Source organism: Alexandromys fortis, unplaced genomic scaffold (assembly GCF_014885135.2).
Source record: "Alexandromys fortis isolate MF-2015 unplaced genomic scaffold, M_Fortis_MF-2015_v1.1 scaffold_0, whole genome shotgun sequence".
In the NCBI taxonomy this organism is placed as follows: domain Eukaryota; kingdom Metazoa; phylum Chordata; class Mammalia; order Rodentia; family Cricetidae; genus Alexandromys; species Alexandromys fortis.
Genome location: NW_026067949.1, coordinates 43,859,688 through 43,874,937, shown reverse-complemented (window position 1 = coordinate 43,874,937; position 15,250 = coordinate 43,859,688). Strand labels below are relative to the sequence as shown.

At 46.8% G+C, this 15,250-nt stretch overlaps 3 protein-coding genes across 4 annotated transcripts in view; 2 read left to right on the top strand and 1 right to left on the bottom strand.

Moving 5' to 3' along the window:
* The window catches only part of Naaa (N-acylethanolamine acid amidase), a 22,651-nt gene extending 9,842 nt beyond the window's left edge, over positions 1-12,809 (top strand). Inside the window, exons 4-11 of the mRNA XM_050149926.1 lie at positions 3,522-3,612; positions 6,002-6,078; positions 7,378-7,550; positions 7,662-7,724; positions 8,482-8,548; positions 9,341-9,369; positions 11,292-11,369; positions 11,863-12,809. Of these exons, the coding sequence (XP_050005883.1) occupies positions 3,522-3,612; positions 6,002-6,078; positions 7,378-7,550; positions 7,662-7,724; positions 8,482-8,548; positions 9,341-9,369; positions 11,292-11,367 (576 nt within the window). The 3' untranslated portion in view covers positions 11,368-11,369; positions 11,863-12,809. The remainder of the gene's footprint in view (positions 1-3,521; positions 3,613-6,001; positions 6,079-7,377; positions 7,551-7,661; positions 7,725-8,481; positions 8,549-9,340; positions 9,370-11,291; positions 11,370-11,862) is intronic.
* Positions 1-15,250, bottom strand: part of Uso1 (USO1 vesicle transport factor) — a 116,117-nt gene that overhangs the window by 4,955 nt on the left and 95,912 nt on the right. The window lies entirely within an intron of this gene.
* Positions 1-15,250, top strand: part of Sdad1 (SDA1 domain containing 1) — a 114,327-nt gene that overhangs the window by 45,717 nt on the left and 53,360 nt on the right. The gene's annotated exons all lie outside the window — the stretch shown is intronic.

Genomic DNA, 15,250 nt, shown 5'->3' with positions numbered 1-15,250 from the left:
AGGACAGAGGAAAAATCAAAATTAAAGGACTATTTTATTGCCACTAATCTCATAATCCTTTGGTTTTATTTTGACTCTTTAAAATTTACCTTAAGGTTTCCTCAAAATTTATAAGATTATTATATTTGTTTAAACTTTCTGCCATATTAATGATCATATCAAGTACTAACTCTAGAAATAGGCTTTGTTGGACTCTGGCGTCCAAACACCGAGAAGGAGTCGCCCCCAGAGACCACACACCACAGCCGATGCAAAAGCATGAGGATTTTATTAATTCTGTCATGACAGGGGCCCCCAGCATTCGGGAAGCCGAGGGACCTCGAATAGCGGGTACAGTCTACTTTTAAAGGGGCCACAGAAGCAAGGGAGGTTGTTCTTTGACTATTCTGATTGGCTTATTTGAAAGGGCTATTACCAATAATTGACTGGAGAGCTGTTGCCAGATCAGATGAGGTAAGAGGTCATTTTGACCTCGTTTCCCAGGGGACAGAACCAAAGCATACGTATATGGGTAATTGTTCAGGAACTGAGTACGAGCAAGTGTAGCTGTTGGGTCCTTGGTTCCCAGGGGAGGAGGGGAAGCACTATGGCACAGAGGCTGAGAGGATTCAGAATTGTCATAAATGGCTTCAGGATTGTCTTAAAGTCTTACAGATTAATCAAGATTGGTTGGACATAAAGCGTGTACTAGCCGGGTGTGTAACTGGAGGTTTCTCTCCCTCCCGCCGGTTCTTGAATAACCACTCTGAGCCTTTATATTAATTACAAACTGTTAAGCCTGTTATCTCAAGTCTTTCACAGTTCAGTCACCCAAGTTATTTGCACATTTTTCAGATGGAGCAAATTTGAGTAACCCAGTGAACAAGGTTATCAGTACAAAATTAAGTTTGGTTTGGTTTTGTTATTTCGAGACAGAGTTTTCTCTGTGTGACCCTGGCTGTCCTGAAACTCACGAAGTAGACCCGACTGGCCTTGAACTCCCTTGTGCTAGGCGCTGGTGTTGGGATTAAAGGCATGCACCACCATACCTAGCTTTAATATTAAGTTTTAAAAAGAAAAATACTACTCTAGGTCTATTTAATTTCTCAAAATATAAAAATATTGGCTAGCCATTCTAAACAGTACAAACTGTGCGCTCTTTGAGATGCTTCTAGATGCTTCCAGTAAACAAAGCCTGAAGATCTTTGCTGGTGGTGTCTTTCAACCACTGCAGCTTGTGACTTGGTTTACACTGATGAGTGCAGTGTTAAATGGAAGCTGGATGTAGGGTGGCTTTTCAAGCATTTGAGCTTTAGTCTGGTTGCTCTTGGTGAGTCGTTGCTGCTGTGAGCCACAAGCATTGTACAGTAAAATTACAGCTGGCAGATCTACAGACAGTCCACCAGAGTGTGGTCTGGTGGAGAACCCGATTTGCAGACCTCCTGGAACACTAGTCTTTGGATAGTCACTGTCAATTCTGTAGAAACCTTGTGAGGTTGTGGCTCTTCTCCCTTCCATAATGGGATTCATCCCGAAATATCCCAGCTGTGTAGAAATCATCCTTTAAACCTGGCTTTTCCTGTACTGGCACTGGATGACTTTATCCACACTGTGGGGCCCTGGTGTGAAAGCATTCACTCAGTCAAACCTTTGTTCTCCTAGTCAAATCTACATAAAGCTGGTCCCCCACAAGTCTCCTTATTGACAGGGCTTATTGACAAGAAAGGAGCCCTGAGCGGAACACTAAGCAGGAGAGACAGTGTGTCTGCTCTTACGGATAAACAGGTCAGGATGACCTTGAATTCTCTAACAGCCAACTCAGAAGAGTATAGCCAGCTTTTGCTCTACCCTAACAAGCTATTAATATTCTGTTCTGACCTTCATCTTTCATTTGACACAGGTCTTAGTCTAGGAAATTACCCGTTTTTACCTTTACCCCTAAAATATACAGGAAGAAACCCTTGGGACGCTAAACCAGCCCCAGAGAAAGAAATTCCTTCTTACCTGGGACCCAGTGGATACAGCACCCTGATACTTAGCCCAGGAACAAGCTCCACCCCAATTGTTAACCCTAAGAAATGCATGTTTGGTATCATTGTTATTTACCAGAAAATTAACAATGTCTATGTCGGTCCAGCGAGGAACATCAAAGAGAAACGTCGAGGGGAACACCAGGAGAGCACTAGAGAGAGCCTAGAAAGAATCTAAAAAAGAATAAAATGATAAAAAACTTATGCGAGCTAATTTAGTTTGTTTACTCTCAGACCTTGTTCGTCAGGTTTCTACCTCTATCTATAGCAATCCTTCTGGATCCTGAGAGCTTTAGTGGGGCTTAACCCCAACATGAACCTCAATACGTTCCGGTTGTTCCCCTGACTCCACAGACCTTATAAACATAGAGCGTCTCTTGTCATGAACTTCAAACACGCTTCCAGTTAAACCCCACTTGCTTCTTTCAGAATGGAAGTCTTCTGGGTGAATAATTGTATTTCGCAGACACACAGAATGCAAAGGGCGAGAAACGATCGGTAATGCTGACATCTGCCGGTTCTGGCTCAGATCTTTAAGTGTCTTAGTAGTTGTCTGACTTAGCAGTCTGTCTGGTAACTACCTTGACTCCTGCAGACTGACACCACGGGTGGTGTTCTAAATCGTCTGCCACCTGTCACTCACGCCCAAGAATCAGCAAGGTCCTTGGATAGAGCCGCAGGCAACACCATTACTTCTTGCTTTACCAAGCATTCTCTAAAAAGCAATTTGGAGAGCAGGGTGTGGTGGTGCACGCCTTTAATCCCAGCACTTGGGAGGCAGAGGCAAGGGATCTCTGAGTTCAAGGCCAGTCAGGTCTTCAGAGCAAGTTCCAGGACAGCCAGGGCTACACAGAGAAACCCTGTCTCTAAAAACAAAACAAAAAAAGCAGTGTGGACGCTGGAGAAATGGTTCAATGGTTAACAGCACTGGCTGCTCTTCTAAAGGTCCTGAGTTCAATTGCCGGCAACCACAAGATTGGCTCACAACCATCTGTAATAAGATCTGGTGCCCTCTTCTGGCCTGCAGGTGTACATGCAAGCAAAACACTATACATAATAAATAAATAAATCTTTTTTTTTTTTTTTTTTTTTTTAAAAAAGCGGTGTGGTTCTAGTTAGAAGCTAGGGAAAGGAAGGCTGTACCCCACCCCCATCTGTTTCACTAGCTGTTCGTGGACCCCTCTCCCAACCAGGTAAAGAGCACCTGTTCCAGAATGCTGTTTCAGAGTCTCATTCTGTTATGTTGAAATCTCTAAGGGAAAAAAATCTAGGAAGCTGGGTGTGGTGGCACACACTTTTAATCCCAGAACTCAGGAGGCAGAGGCAAGCAGATCTCTGTGAGTCTGAGGCTATCCTGGTCTACATAGCAAGTTCCAGGCCAGCCAGGACTACACAGTGAGGCACTCTCTATACAAACACACAAACAAAAGTGCAGGAAAGTGTAGGGGACTTAAGTGATTTCGACTTGCTTCCTGCTGGGTGGTAAACGATGCTCTGTTTTCTTGATTTCAGGTCGTGTTCACGGGGACTACATTTGTTGGCTATGTAGGATTGTGGACAGGTCAACGTCCACACAAGTTTACGGTGTCTGGTGATGAACGAGGTGATTAAAACAAACTCAGGAGCATTTTTAATCAAACCCTTGTTGAGGCCTTCTATCTGCTTCCTTCACTCTCAACCAACAGAATATGTGGAGGAAGACTTCCAGAACCAAGGACTTCTACTTCCTGTGAGACGGGGCAGTGACCACAGGCGGTGCTGGGACTACAGGAAGGTGCTGAGGAGTGAGGGTGTAGGTTGTCCCTAGGGTCAAGGGCTAGGGAAGGCCTGACCCATGTGACCCCAGTCCGGGTCTGCAGAGGCAAGGGGAAGATCATTTCTGTGGTCTGACAGCAATGGCAAAGATGGTGGGTATCATGAAATGAACAGTCGGGGTAGATACGGCAATAGCTGTTACTATTGGTGTAGTCCAGAAATGGCATAGTCTGTGTAGTCACAGCAGGGGGTAAGGACACTGGAGATGCAGAGGAAACTGTACCTGTGTGCAGGGCTGTGAGGAGGGGCTGGGTTTTAAGCAGAATAAATGCCATAGGAGAGTTTCAGACCAAAGAGTCAACAGGTTTCTCTCTCTCTCTCTCTCTCTCTCTCTCTCTCTCTCTCTCTCTCTCTCTCTCACACACACACACACACACACACACACACACACACACACACACACATTTGAAACAGTAGGATCTTTGTTATAAGCATCCTGAATGCTGGGCTTGCAGAAGTACCATGATCGTAGCTCTGATTTATGCTTTGACCTTCTTTGGCTGCTCAGTAGAGATTGAGCCGTGTTGGGTTAAGACAGAGTCAGAGGAACACTAAGGGACTATTGAACTCATCCACTGGTCCACGACCCCGTGCACAGGCAACCTTTGTGAAGCTCTTGGATTTAACATGCATACGCTCAGACATTTTCTCACCGACACAGGCAGGGCTGACCCCAGGGACCATACATGAGGCAGGGTTGGAAACTGAGGCTACAAAATGAAATGGTAGCTGTGGGAGGAAGAGGTGCTTCTCGGACTGATCTCCTGGGACCTGCGCCAGTCGTTCTGTTTGCTGACAGCTCCATGTCATTGCCCAAACCTCACAGGGACATTGTTTGCTTCCATAATATGTGGGAAACCCAGGGAGAGGCGACCTCTTGCCTCTGTCCCCAGGGGCTCAAAGCTAAGGAAGAGCAGAGAATCCACATGGCATTCCTCATCTGATGACCTGGGTGACATCGTGCTGTTATTGCCTCATTTGGATAGGTTTATTCACGTGTATGTGGGTTTGTTTGTTTGTTTGTTTGGTTGTGTGTGTGTGTGTCTGTCTGTTTGTTTTGTTTTTTTGAGACAGGGTTTCCCTGTGAAGGCCAGGCTGTTCTGGAACTCAACTCTGTAGACCAGGCTGGCTTCAAACAAAGAGATTCACCTGCCTCTGCCTCCCAAGTGCTGGGATTAAAGGCGTGCACTGCCACCACCTGGCCCAGTATTCAGCTTTTTATACCTGTGTATTTATTCAACATTTTCTCAAATACCAGTCATGAATGAATCTGAATCTTAAATCCAAACCACAGCATGACAATGTTAAATGGTTTTTGTGTGTGTGTGTGTGTGATATCTACAAATTTCTACAAATGTATATATTTATTTAACAAGCTTTGATTCCATCTTATGAATTAAGATGTTTGTTAAACTGATTATTGGAATGTCAGCAATTTAAAATAGCTGAGTTAGTCTGTAACACACAGAACTGATGAATGCTCTCATATTTAAACTTATTAAAGATACGCCAGAAAGACAAAGTTTGCCACTCCTTCCTAAAATTTGTTGAGCAGCTTCCCTTGAAAGGAACAGAATTTAATTTTGCCTGAGATAATTATTGGTAGAATGAGCTTATCTAACATAATTGCTATTGAATCTGGTACAAAAGATTCTGTTTTCAAAACCTGAGGGAAGCTGGGCATGGTGGCATACACCTGTATCCCAACGCTCTGGAGGCTGAGGCAGAGGAATAGCAGGTTGGGCTGCATAGGAAGCTCCTGCCTCAAAATGTAAAAAGATAAATAAAAGAGAAAAAGGGAAAAGAGAGATCAGTGAACATCTGCATGTTTTTGTTGACTACTATATGTATATGTGCATGCACTTGGTATAGGTGTTTTGTGATTGGCTGACTCTCAGGCTTAGGGCCAGTGAGATGACTCAGCAGGGAAGGGCACCGGCTGTCATGTCCTAGGATCTGAGTTTGATTCCCCAGGGCCCACATAGTGGAAGGCGAGAACCGGCTCCAGCAGCTGTCCCGTGATTCTCACGTACGTGCTGCGGCGCACACACCTAAACACACCATCAGAATAAAAATGGAAATAAACATAATAAAGAACTTTTGAAACTAAAAATTATTTTTTAAAATGTGAATGGTGCTCGGACCCTACACTGATTGGCGCTTCTCTACACCTGCAGATAAAGGCTGGTGGTGGGAGAATGTGATCGCAGCGATTTCTCTGGGACACTCTCCGATCAGCTGGCTTATCCGCAAAGTGAGTACTGACGTTGCGTCCCCCTCCCCCAGGCTGGTCTAAACAGAGAGACCATATTGCAGGGCTCTGTGTCCTTTAATAAGACAGATGTTCTTCCCCAAGAAGAATAAGCTATGTAAACATTAACAATAAGGCTGGATACGACTAACGGTGACATGGGCAGATTTTAATCAGTAATGTACTATTGCAACAGAGACAAGAATGGGGGTGAACTGAGCTCAGCTCTGGTTTGTACAGGGGGGCCTGGCTGCTTTAAAGGAAGAATAGGAGGGTAAGGAAAAGGGTGAATGGGGATTTAGAAGGGTCAGAGAGGACACACATGAAATAAATGTAAAAAACACTGTAAAAATATCTCATCTTTCCAGCAATATGAACAAGGCCTTGTCAGGGGCCTTGAGGCTAATGTGTCATGTGATAGAACCTTTGGGGACCCCAACTTTGGAATTGTCCTTTCAGTGACTCCTTTCCTATCCCCGTACTTCTGTGTGCTATGGTAGGATGGTAGCTATGAAATGTCTTTCTCTCAGAAGGGGACAAGAGTGATTGTGAGGGTGGCAGGGGATGGAGGGTCCCTGGGGCAGGGTGTTCTCGGCAGCTGAACTTAGCGAAGGAGCACAGATGGAAGCGGGGAGCTGGGCACTGATGCTCTTCACTGTGTGTGCCTCAGACCTGCGCCTGACTCCACAGACTTGGTCTGGCTCCTCGTCCTGATACCACACGCCATCTCTCTGCCCCAAGCCTTTGACCTGAAACTCAGCCCCACACCCACTCCACACCCTGTAGCTTCCATCACAGTGTGAGTCCTATTCGTCCCCCGGTACCTGACTCTTGTGCCCAAAGTGAGAATGCGTTCCTTGTTCTGGCTTCTGCCGTTATTTTACCATGTCACCCTTGCCTGGTCACGTCTTTGTGTTCTTGGAGAATTTGTCGAGAGCAAGTACGAGGCCCTGGCCCCCCTCCAACACGTCATCTACTGCAGAGCGGTGACCAAGAAGTGGCTCTGGGGAGAACAAAGGAATAGGGAGACATGGTCAAAATCACGCCCCCTAAGTCTGAGAGAGCCAACTCTAGAACTAGATGACAGCTCTGTCCTGCTGTGGGCTCTCTGCTGAAGCTGAGGGGTTTGTCGGTGCTGTTTGTTTGCCTCTCAGGATCCCCGGGGTCTACAGGGTATGGCCAGGAGTTCCAGGTTACAGCCATGGTTTAGCCCCGGAGGCTGTACTTTGGAATGTGTGCCCTGCCATGTGGGCCTCTCTCCTTGGGATGCCGTAGCCAATACCGGTTTGTCCTTCTGTTCAGACCCTGAGTGACTCAGAAGACTTCGAAGCAGCTGTTTTGACTCTGGCTAAGACGCCCCTCATTGCTGATGTGTACTACATTGTTGGGGGTACCTCACCCCGGGAGGGGGTAGTCATCACCCGGGACAGACGTGGCCCAGCGGACATTTGGCCTCTTGACCCTTTGAGTGGAGCGTGAGTAGAATTACAGTCTCATCATCAAATCTCATTTGCTGGAGTGGGGGTTATTTTTAATAATTCTTCTAAATGTCCCTGGATAAGGTGAACTGACACGCTCTATTGCAGGTGGTTCCGAGTTGAGACAAATTATGATCACTGGAAGCCTGTACCCAAGAGGGATGACCGAAGGTAGACTTTTTGTTCTTGTCTTGTTCCGTGTCATTGAGACAGAGTCTCACTCTGTAGCCCAGGCTAGCATGGAACTGCCTTTAAGCCTGGACTAGCCTCAAATTCAGAGTAATCTTCTTGCCTCAGCCTCCCAGGTACTGAGATTAGAGGCTTGAACCTCCATACCCAGCCCTGAAGATAGACTTCCAATATTCTCTCATGGTTAGGGAATGGTCCCCTTCCTACAACAGGGACCTGCCTACATCTTCTTCCAGAAAATACACCCTGATCCTCACCAGGACCTGGATGGGTAGAGGGTATGGAAGAGGGCAGTGGTCAAGGAGCCCTGGATCTCATCATGAACCCTACCAATGACTCTATGAGGCCCGGGAAAGAGACTAGGAAAGGCTGGATAATGGCCACTGCTAACAGGCTTTCTTCGCAAGGAAGTCATTTTCCATAAACCAGTCATTGCCCTGTTCTTTCCACTGTGGAAACACTGTGAGTCATTGTGTTACAGAAAGTAGTACATCTCACTAATCTCTGTTGTCCCACGTGCTTGGTGTTATTGATTGCTGCAACAATTGGTCCAGGTTCCCTGAGCACATGGGATGAGTGGGGTTTAGCTGAACAAATCAGATGAAGTGGGAAAGAAGGTTGGGAGCCAGAATCTGTTTGAAGGACACTGGGCCTTGCTCTGGGCCTCTCTAAATGGCATCTGATGAGGGTCAGGGTTTCCCTGAGGCACCTGGTAACCTTTGACCTGTTGTCCTTACAGAACACCAGCTATCAAAGCCCTAAATGCCACAGGGCAAGCACACATCAACCTGGAGACCCTTTTCCAGGTAACTGTGTCTCCATGCTTACCTTCTCTAGGGTGTTGCTGTCCTAAGAGCGCAAAAAAAGGTCTCTGAATTCAAGAAAAATGTTGCAGTAAAAGTTGAAGACATTTTAAAAGCCACTTAATATTTTCTGAGTTTGGGTCTGTATAGGTTAGAGTATCTGTCTTCATCTAAGCTTCTCGTCATAGTAGAAGAAATGAGCACAGTTATATGCTTGCTGTTTAAAAGAGAAAGAACAGGAGCCAGAGAGATGGCTCAGTGGTTAAGAGCACTGGCTGCTCTTCCAGAGGACCCAGTTTCAAGTCCCAGCACCCCCATGGCAGCTCACAGCTCCAAGGACTCTAAGGACGCTAAAGCCCTCACACGGGCATGCAGGCAGGGAAAACACCGAAACACATGAAATGAAAATAAACAGATTGAAAAAGACAGCAAGCGAGCAAGGATTTAAAAATTCAACAATCATCCTGAGATACACTGGAATGTTAAGCGGTTATATTCTTTTTTATAAACACTTATTTAGTATGTGTGTGTGTATGAGAGTGTGTGTGCGCGCGCGTGTGTGAGAGTGTGTGTGTACATGAGTGTGTGTGCTCACAGGACAACTTCTGGGAGTTAATTTTCTCCTTCTACCATGTGGGTTCCAGGGACTGAACTCTGGTCATCGGGCTTGGCAGGCAGCTCCTTTACCTGCTGAGCCCTCTCGCCAGGCACGTGGTTACAGTCTCCTTGTACGTACTCTGCACGTGTGTCTTCTACCTTTTACGGTCCTCCTAATATGATGTTTTTCCTGTGCAGGTTTTATCTGTGTTTCCTGTTTATAACAAGTAAGTTGCATGTTCAGCACATCTCATTGTCCCCCAGGAAAAAATGTTCCTGTGACCAGGTGTTTCAGAGCAGAAGCTCCGGCACTAACTGCCTCTAAAAGCGAGCTCAGCTGCCTGTCCTGATATGCCAGTTAGAGAGATGAGGAAGAAAACAAAGAAAGGCATGCTGGGAGGCACAACAAGTAAAGGGGTCAGTGAGTCCGAACTCATCTTGAGGGGGCTGGCAGGTGCTTAGGTTTTAAACAGAAGGATTGGGGAGCCAGGCGGTGGTGGCGAACGCCTTTAATCCCAGCACTCAGGAGGCAGAAGCAGGCGGATCTCTGTGAGTTTGAGGTTCACTTGGTCTGCAAAGCGAGTTCCAGTACAGGCTTCAAAGCTTCACGAAGAAACCCTGTCTCGAAAAAACAAAACAAAAAAGAAGAGGCTGATGATGATGATGACGACGACGACGATGATGATGATGATGATGATTGGGGAAAGAGTCAAGAGTAGCTCCTCCTAGTGAGGGTCTAGCTGATCCCTGTTCCATTCTGGTTTTGCACCGGAGCTCTGAAGAAGTCCCCACCTTTTGAGGGGATGGGCTGGTTCTCAGAAGATGTGGGGGTGTCCTGTAAGGCTGCACTGTTCCTGGAACCCCAGTTGACGCAGGTTTAGGATAATGACCGGGGCGTTTAAGTGCATTTGGGGGAACTGGAACAGGGGAGTGTAAAAACAGTCGATAAGATGCGTCCATGTATCTTAAGCCTGGAATCGGGTTGGTGTAGTTAGCTGCACCAGTCTCTAGATAGGGCACCCCTACTAACATGCTGTGTTCAGAGTGACAGACTCACATGCCCGTGTGCAGAGGGGAGCAGTGATCCAATGAGACAGATATAAAATGAAGGCGGGGTGCTCGGCTTTTGCCCTCTCTCAGTTACCGTGTGCGCCCAGCGAGGAGTCAGCTCTCATCTAAGAGTTTGTTACGGCCTCATGCACACCCTCATTTCCCAGGGATCCTTGCTCCCGGAGGCAGCAGTGAGCCAAGCCAAGTCTCAGGGGACACATACTATTGTTGAGGGGGAGGGGCGGGTACACATGTTACAACCAGGTGAGAAATTCAAGAAAAACAAAGCCAGCAGCAGGATGGGGTGACCTGGATGAGGCTGTCTCTCAGTCCGCAGGGGGACAGTCTTCATGAGCTCCCTGATAGACCTGGCTTTTGCCAGATTCCAGTTTCTGCTACCCACTCACGCTCTTCCTTCTGCTGAACATTCACTGTCCGTGCTTCTTTTTCTTTCTTTCTTTATTTTTTTCCTAGACAGAGTTTCTCTGTGTAGCCCTGGCTCCCCTGGAACTTGCTCTGTAGACCAGGCTGGCCTCGAACTCAGAGGTCTACCTGCCTCTGTCTGCCTCCCAAGTGCTGGGATTAAAGGTGTGTGCCACCACTGCCAGGCAATTGCATTTCTCTTTTTATGTATTTGTTATTTTGATTTTTAAAAATATAGTTTTACGTTATGATTGATTGCTGGCTTTATTATTATCCCCTCCCCTTTTAACCTGTGCTCTTGACAACCCCAGCCTGAGCTAGGGTTTCTCTGGCCTGTAGCCTGTGATTTTACCCACATGCTCTCCTAAGGGGAGGACACAGGATGCCCCTAGTGTGCTCTGAGGAGTAGCTGTACAGAAGTTGGGGGTCCCTTTCACCATGACAGCAAAGAACAGGGGTAGCCGCCCAAGTCACCACCACAGCCTGAGCTCTGAGGAATCAGAATTTTAAAGTCCATCTCGGCTTCTGGGGGATGTTTCAAAATAGGCAGAAGAAAACACTTAGACTTCTCTACTTACATTTTTAACATTCTGCCTCTGCATTCTTACCAAGAGACGGGGCGGGGAACCATAGGGGGAAGCTGATGCATGCCTAAGGATGGGTCCTGTTATTTCAGCTTCACAATCTACACCACGGTGATGAGCGCTGCCCAGCCTGACAAGTACATGACTAGGATCCGGAACCCAAGCTGAAGGTGAACAGAGGAGCGAGCGTGCCATGCTGGGCTGGGAGGGATTTGATGATCCGTTACATCTGTTACTGCTTTGTGTGTGTGTGGGGGGGGACAGTGCTTCTCACAGACGATGGTGACCTCCCTAAGACTTAAAAGTACAAATACTTTCGGGTAAGTATTTAGCATATGATGGTCAATCATTGGATATTTTTAGCTATTTGTATTTTATGTATGAGTGCTCTGCAGGCCAGAAGGTTCCAGTGAGCCCAAGGGTAGAGGACAGACATAAGGGACATAAAGGGACAGGAGTTCCTTCATGCTGTCCCTGAACTCGACCTTCTGAACAGCACCTGCTGTCGGGACCCTGGGCTACTTACTGCTCAGGTCTCTGGATTATTAAACCTGTCCCGATAGTTTGGTCAGCCTTTTGGCATGGGAATGCAAATCTTAAAAATTACATATTTTTCAAAAATTTTTGTTTGAATTAAATATATGTAATTTTTCTTCCTGCCAGGTGATTATTGTCGAAAGGCCACATCTCAAAGGCTAGGACAGAGAGAAATGGTGTACTCTTTCATGAGCAGCGTGGCCTCCTCCCTCGTTCAGCTTTTCTGCCTTGCGGATGTGAGGGCATCTCTGGGCACGCATCTGGACAGCAGCCCATTGTCTTGCATCCTCCCCCCGTCCTGGTCCCCTTAATATTCCTTAACAGCCCACGCTGACTGCAGCAACTCATATAACCGGGGTCAGAGGTCAGCGTGTGTCTGGCTGGAACAACTCAGATACCTGGTGTTGGGGTCAGGGTGTATCTGGCTGGCCTCAGTTTCCCATGATTCTGTGTTCCTGCCTTTCTGCTGAAGGTGTGACAGGGCATGAGGACTGTCATGGCAGGGCTGGTGGACAAGCCCGGGGAAGATTCTCCCGAGGCTGGTGCAGCTCTTGACAATTTGCCTAACAAGTGCGAAGCCCTGGGTTCCAGCCATAGCGCCACAGACTAAAGGAACAAATAAGTTTCTCTGGAAAGTGGAGAAGTGTAGTTTGAGTGGAGTCTGTTTAAAAGTGTGTTCATTTTGATTTCATATTTCCAAATAGCACCCCCCCACACACACACTTCTTATATAGGTCTAGTGTATTTTTTTTTTTTTTTTTTTTTGATTTTCGAGACAGGGTTTCTCTGTAGCTTTGGAGCCTGTCCTGGAACTAGCTCTTGTAGACCAGGCTGGCCTCAAACTCACAGAGATCCGCCTGCCTCTGCCTTCCGAGTGCTGGGATTAAAGGCGTACGCCACCACCGCCCGGCAGGTCTAGTGTATTTTTATGCGAACTTTATTTTTTAAAAAAACTACTTTCTTACTACTTTTGAAAATTATATAAAACCAAGTGCTTTCTTGTCATTGTTTGTCGTTTGTTAATAAAATGTCAAAAGATGCTGTCAGGGAAAATAAAAGCTTGTAGACATCGAGTGTTGTGTTCTATCCTCTTTCCCTGAAATCTCTCACTTCCGTTTTTAAATACGATTTATTATTTTGTATTTCCTAGTGGGTGTAGGAAAGGGAATTAAGTATAGATTTCTCTGTAAATATTCATGGGAGACTTAATACCTATTTAATATACTCAGGCATCTTGGATTTGCTGAAGAATGATCTGGGAATGTAGATTAACGGTCATCTCATCTCAGCCTCATCTTGAGGGGATTGGTCCCTGGGAAAGGCAGGAACAACACACACAGATCCACGTGCACGCATGCGTGCACACACACGCCCACGTACACGCATGCGTGCGCACACACACAGGCCCACGTGCACACACACACACGGCTCGTGTGGAGCAGCTGGCATGCTGCAGTCACATGCTGTGGGGTCACTGTTCTCTGTTTCTGGGTTAAGGAGCTCAGGCATCCAGGGCTGGCTTGGGGAACGTACCTCCTAATCCACAAGAGTAAGAGGATCTAGGATGAGTGTGTGTGTATGTCCCACCCAGAGTGACACGTCACACCCTGCAGTCTTGCCTCCTGTCCCCAGGCCTCACTTGACCCAGGTTGCTGGCCCAGAGCTTAATTGCGAATGTCACTCAGCGCTTGCAATGCACTGCCAGGCTTGTGAGTGTCACCCTGCCCTCCAAGAAGACAACACCAGACAAAGGTGCTGTCCTATCTGCTAAATCTACAGTCAGTTCCACCCATCAGCTCTGAAGATGACGATGGCCAGACATATGGGTTAGGTGCCTGCCTCCACGCATCTCGCAGCTAAGCACCGAGAAGGTAAGGGGGAGCTTCCTGGCCTGTGGGAGAGAAATGGATAAGACATGGGCCCAACAAATGAAGGTAACGTGGGAGGAGAAAGGTTTCATCATGGACAATATCGGAACAGAAGCACAGCTCGCATCTACAGCAGCCTCAAGAGTTTCCTGTCCCCTACAGCCTCCATCCAGGCAAAACCAGGATGTGTGGCTCCCATGAAGGAATGTTCAGGGAGCCAGTATGAAGCAGGATTGGAGACTAAGTAAAGACATTTCTGACAGATATTAAGCACAGAGGTTCATGGAGAGAGGCATTCGGGGAAGCAGTGAGACACCCAAGGATGCCTGTGGCCTTCTGGGTGAGTCAACTTGGGTCCCTTTACAGTGGGTTTACATAGTGGTATATATAGCTTAGTGGTTTTCAAGTGTCTTCTCTAAGGCTTGCTAAGAATACCCCCCCATACACACACATGCATACCACTTATTTTTAAAAATACTTTAGATTTATTTTGTATGTATAATAGTTTTGCCTACACGTGTGTATGTGCAATATGCGCATGCCTAGAAACATGTATGTGCAACATGTGCATGAATGTCAGAAAAAGGGCATTGGCTATGGATGGTTGCCAGCTGCCATGTAGGTGCTGGGAACTGGAAGAGCCACAAGGGCTCTAAACCACTGAGCTGTCTCTCCAACCCCCAACTCTCTCTCTCTCTCTCTCTCTCTCTCTCTCTCTCTCTCTCTCTCTCTCTCTCACACACACACACACACACACACACACACACACACACACTGCCCAGAGTGTAGCACGTTTTCCTTAGTGAACAGGCTGTAAGACGGGTCTGTAAAAGGCACCGTTCAGGGTTAGGAAAGAGCAGGGTGTATTCAGTCTTCTATGTCCCTTGGTTCTTACACACGCAATTCACTTACCCTTGGCCTGGATTGGAATTCATGCATCGTTCCAGCATAACTTGTTTGTTGCCTCCAACACCTCTGTGTGATGTCTGTGGGAAGCACGGACTGCCTCACTAAGCAACCGTGACTTCACCAAAGATGCTTCAAGTTTCCCATGTGTGTGCATGTGTGTGTGCCTGGGTGTGTACAAGCATATGTGTGTTCCTAGGAACATGTTGCATGCCTGGGTATGCCTGGGCATGTGTGTGCATGTATGTGTGTGCCTGGGTGTGTGTATGCATGTGTGTGTGCGCCTGGAGCTCTGCACGCTTGCGTATGAATTCGAATCCCAAACCTCTCCTCTTCTACTCTGTGGTTTAATCATTGGGAAATATTTTGATCAATGAGGATAAAAATGGTAGTGTTAAGAACATCTAAGAGGTCAGGTCAGACCTGTAATCCCAGTGATTCGGGAGACTGAAACAAGAGAGGCACAAATTTCAGTCCAGCCTGGAATATTTAATATCTCAAAATGAATGTAAAAAGGGGAGTTAGGATGTAGCTCAGCTGGTAGAGAACCAGACCAACATGCATGAGGCCCGGCATCACATAAACAGGCATTGTTGGCGCATGCTGCATGCCTGTTACCCAGCTCTCAGATGACAAAGACAATGCAGACAGAAGTTCAAGGCTGTCCTCAGTTACACAGTGGGTTTGAGGTTAGCCTGGAATACATGAGATCCTGTCTCAAAACAAAACAAACAAGACAA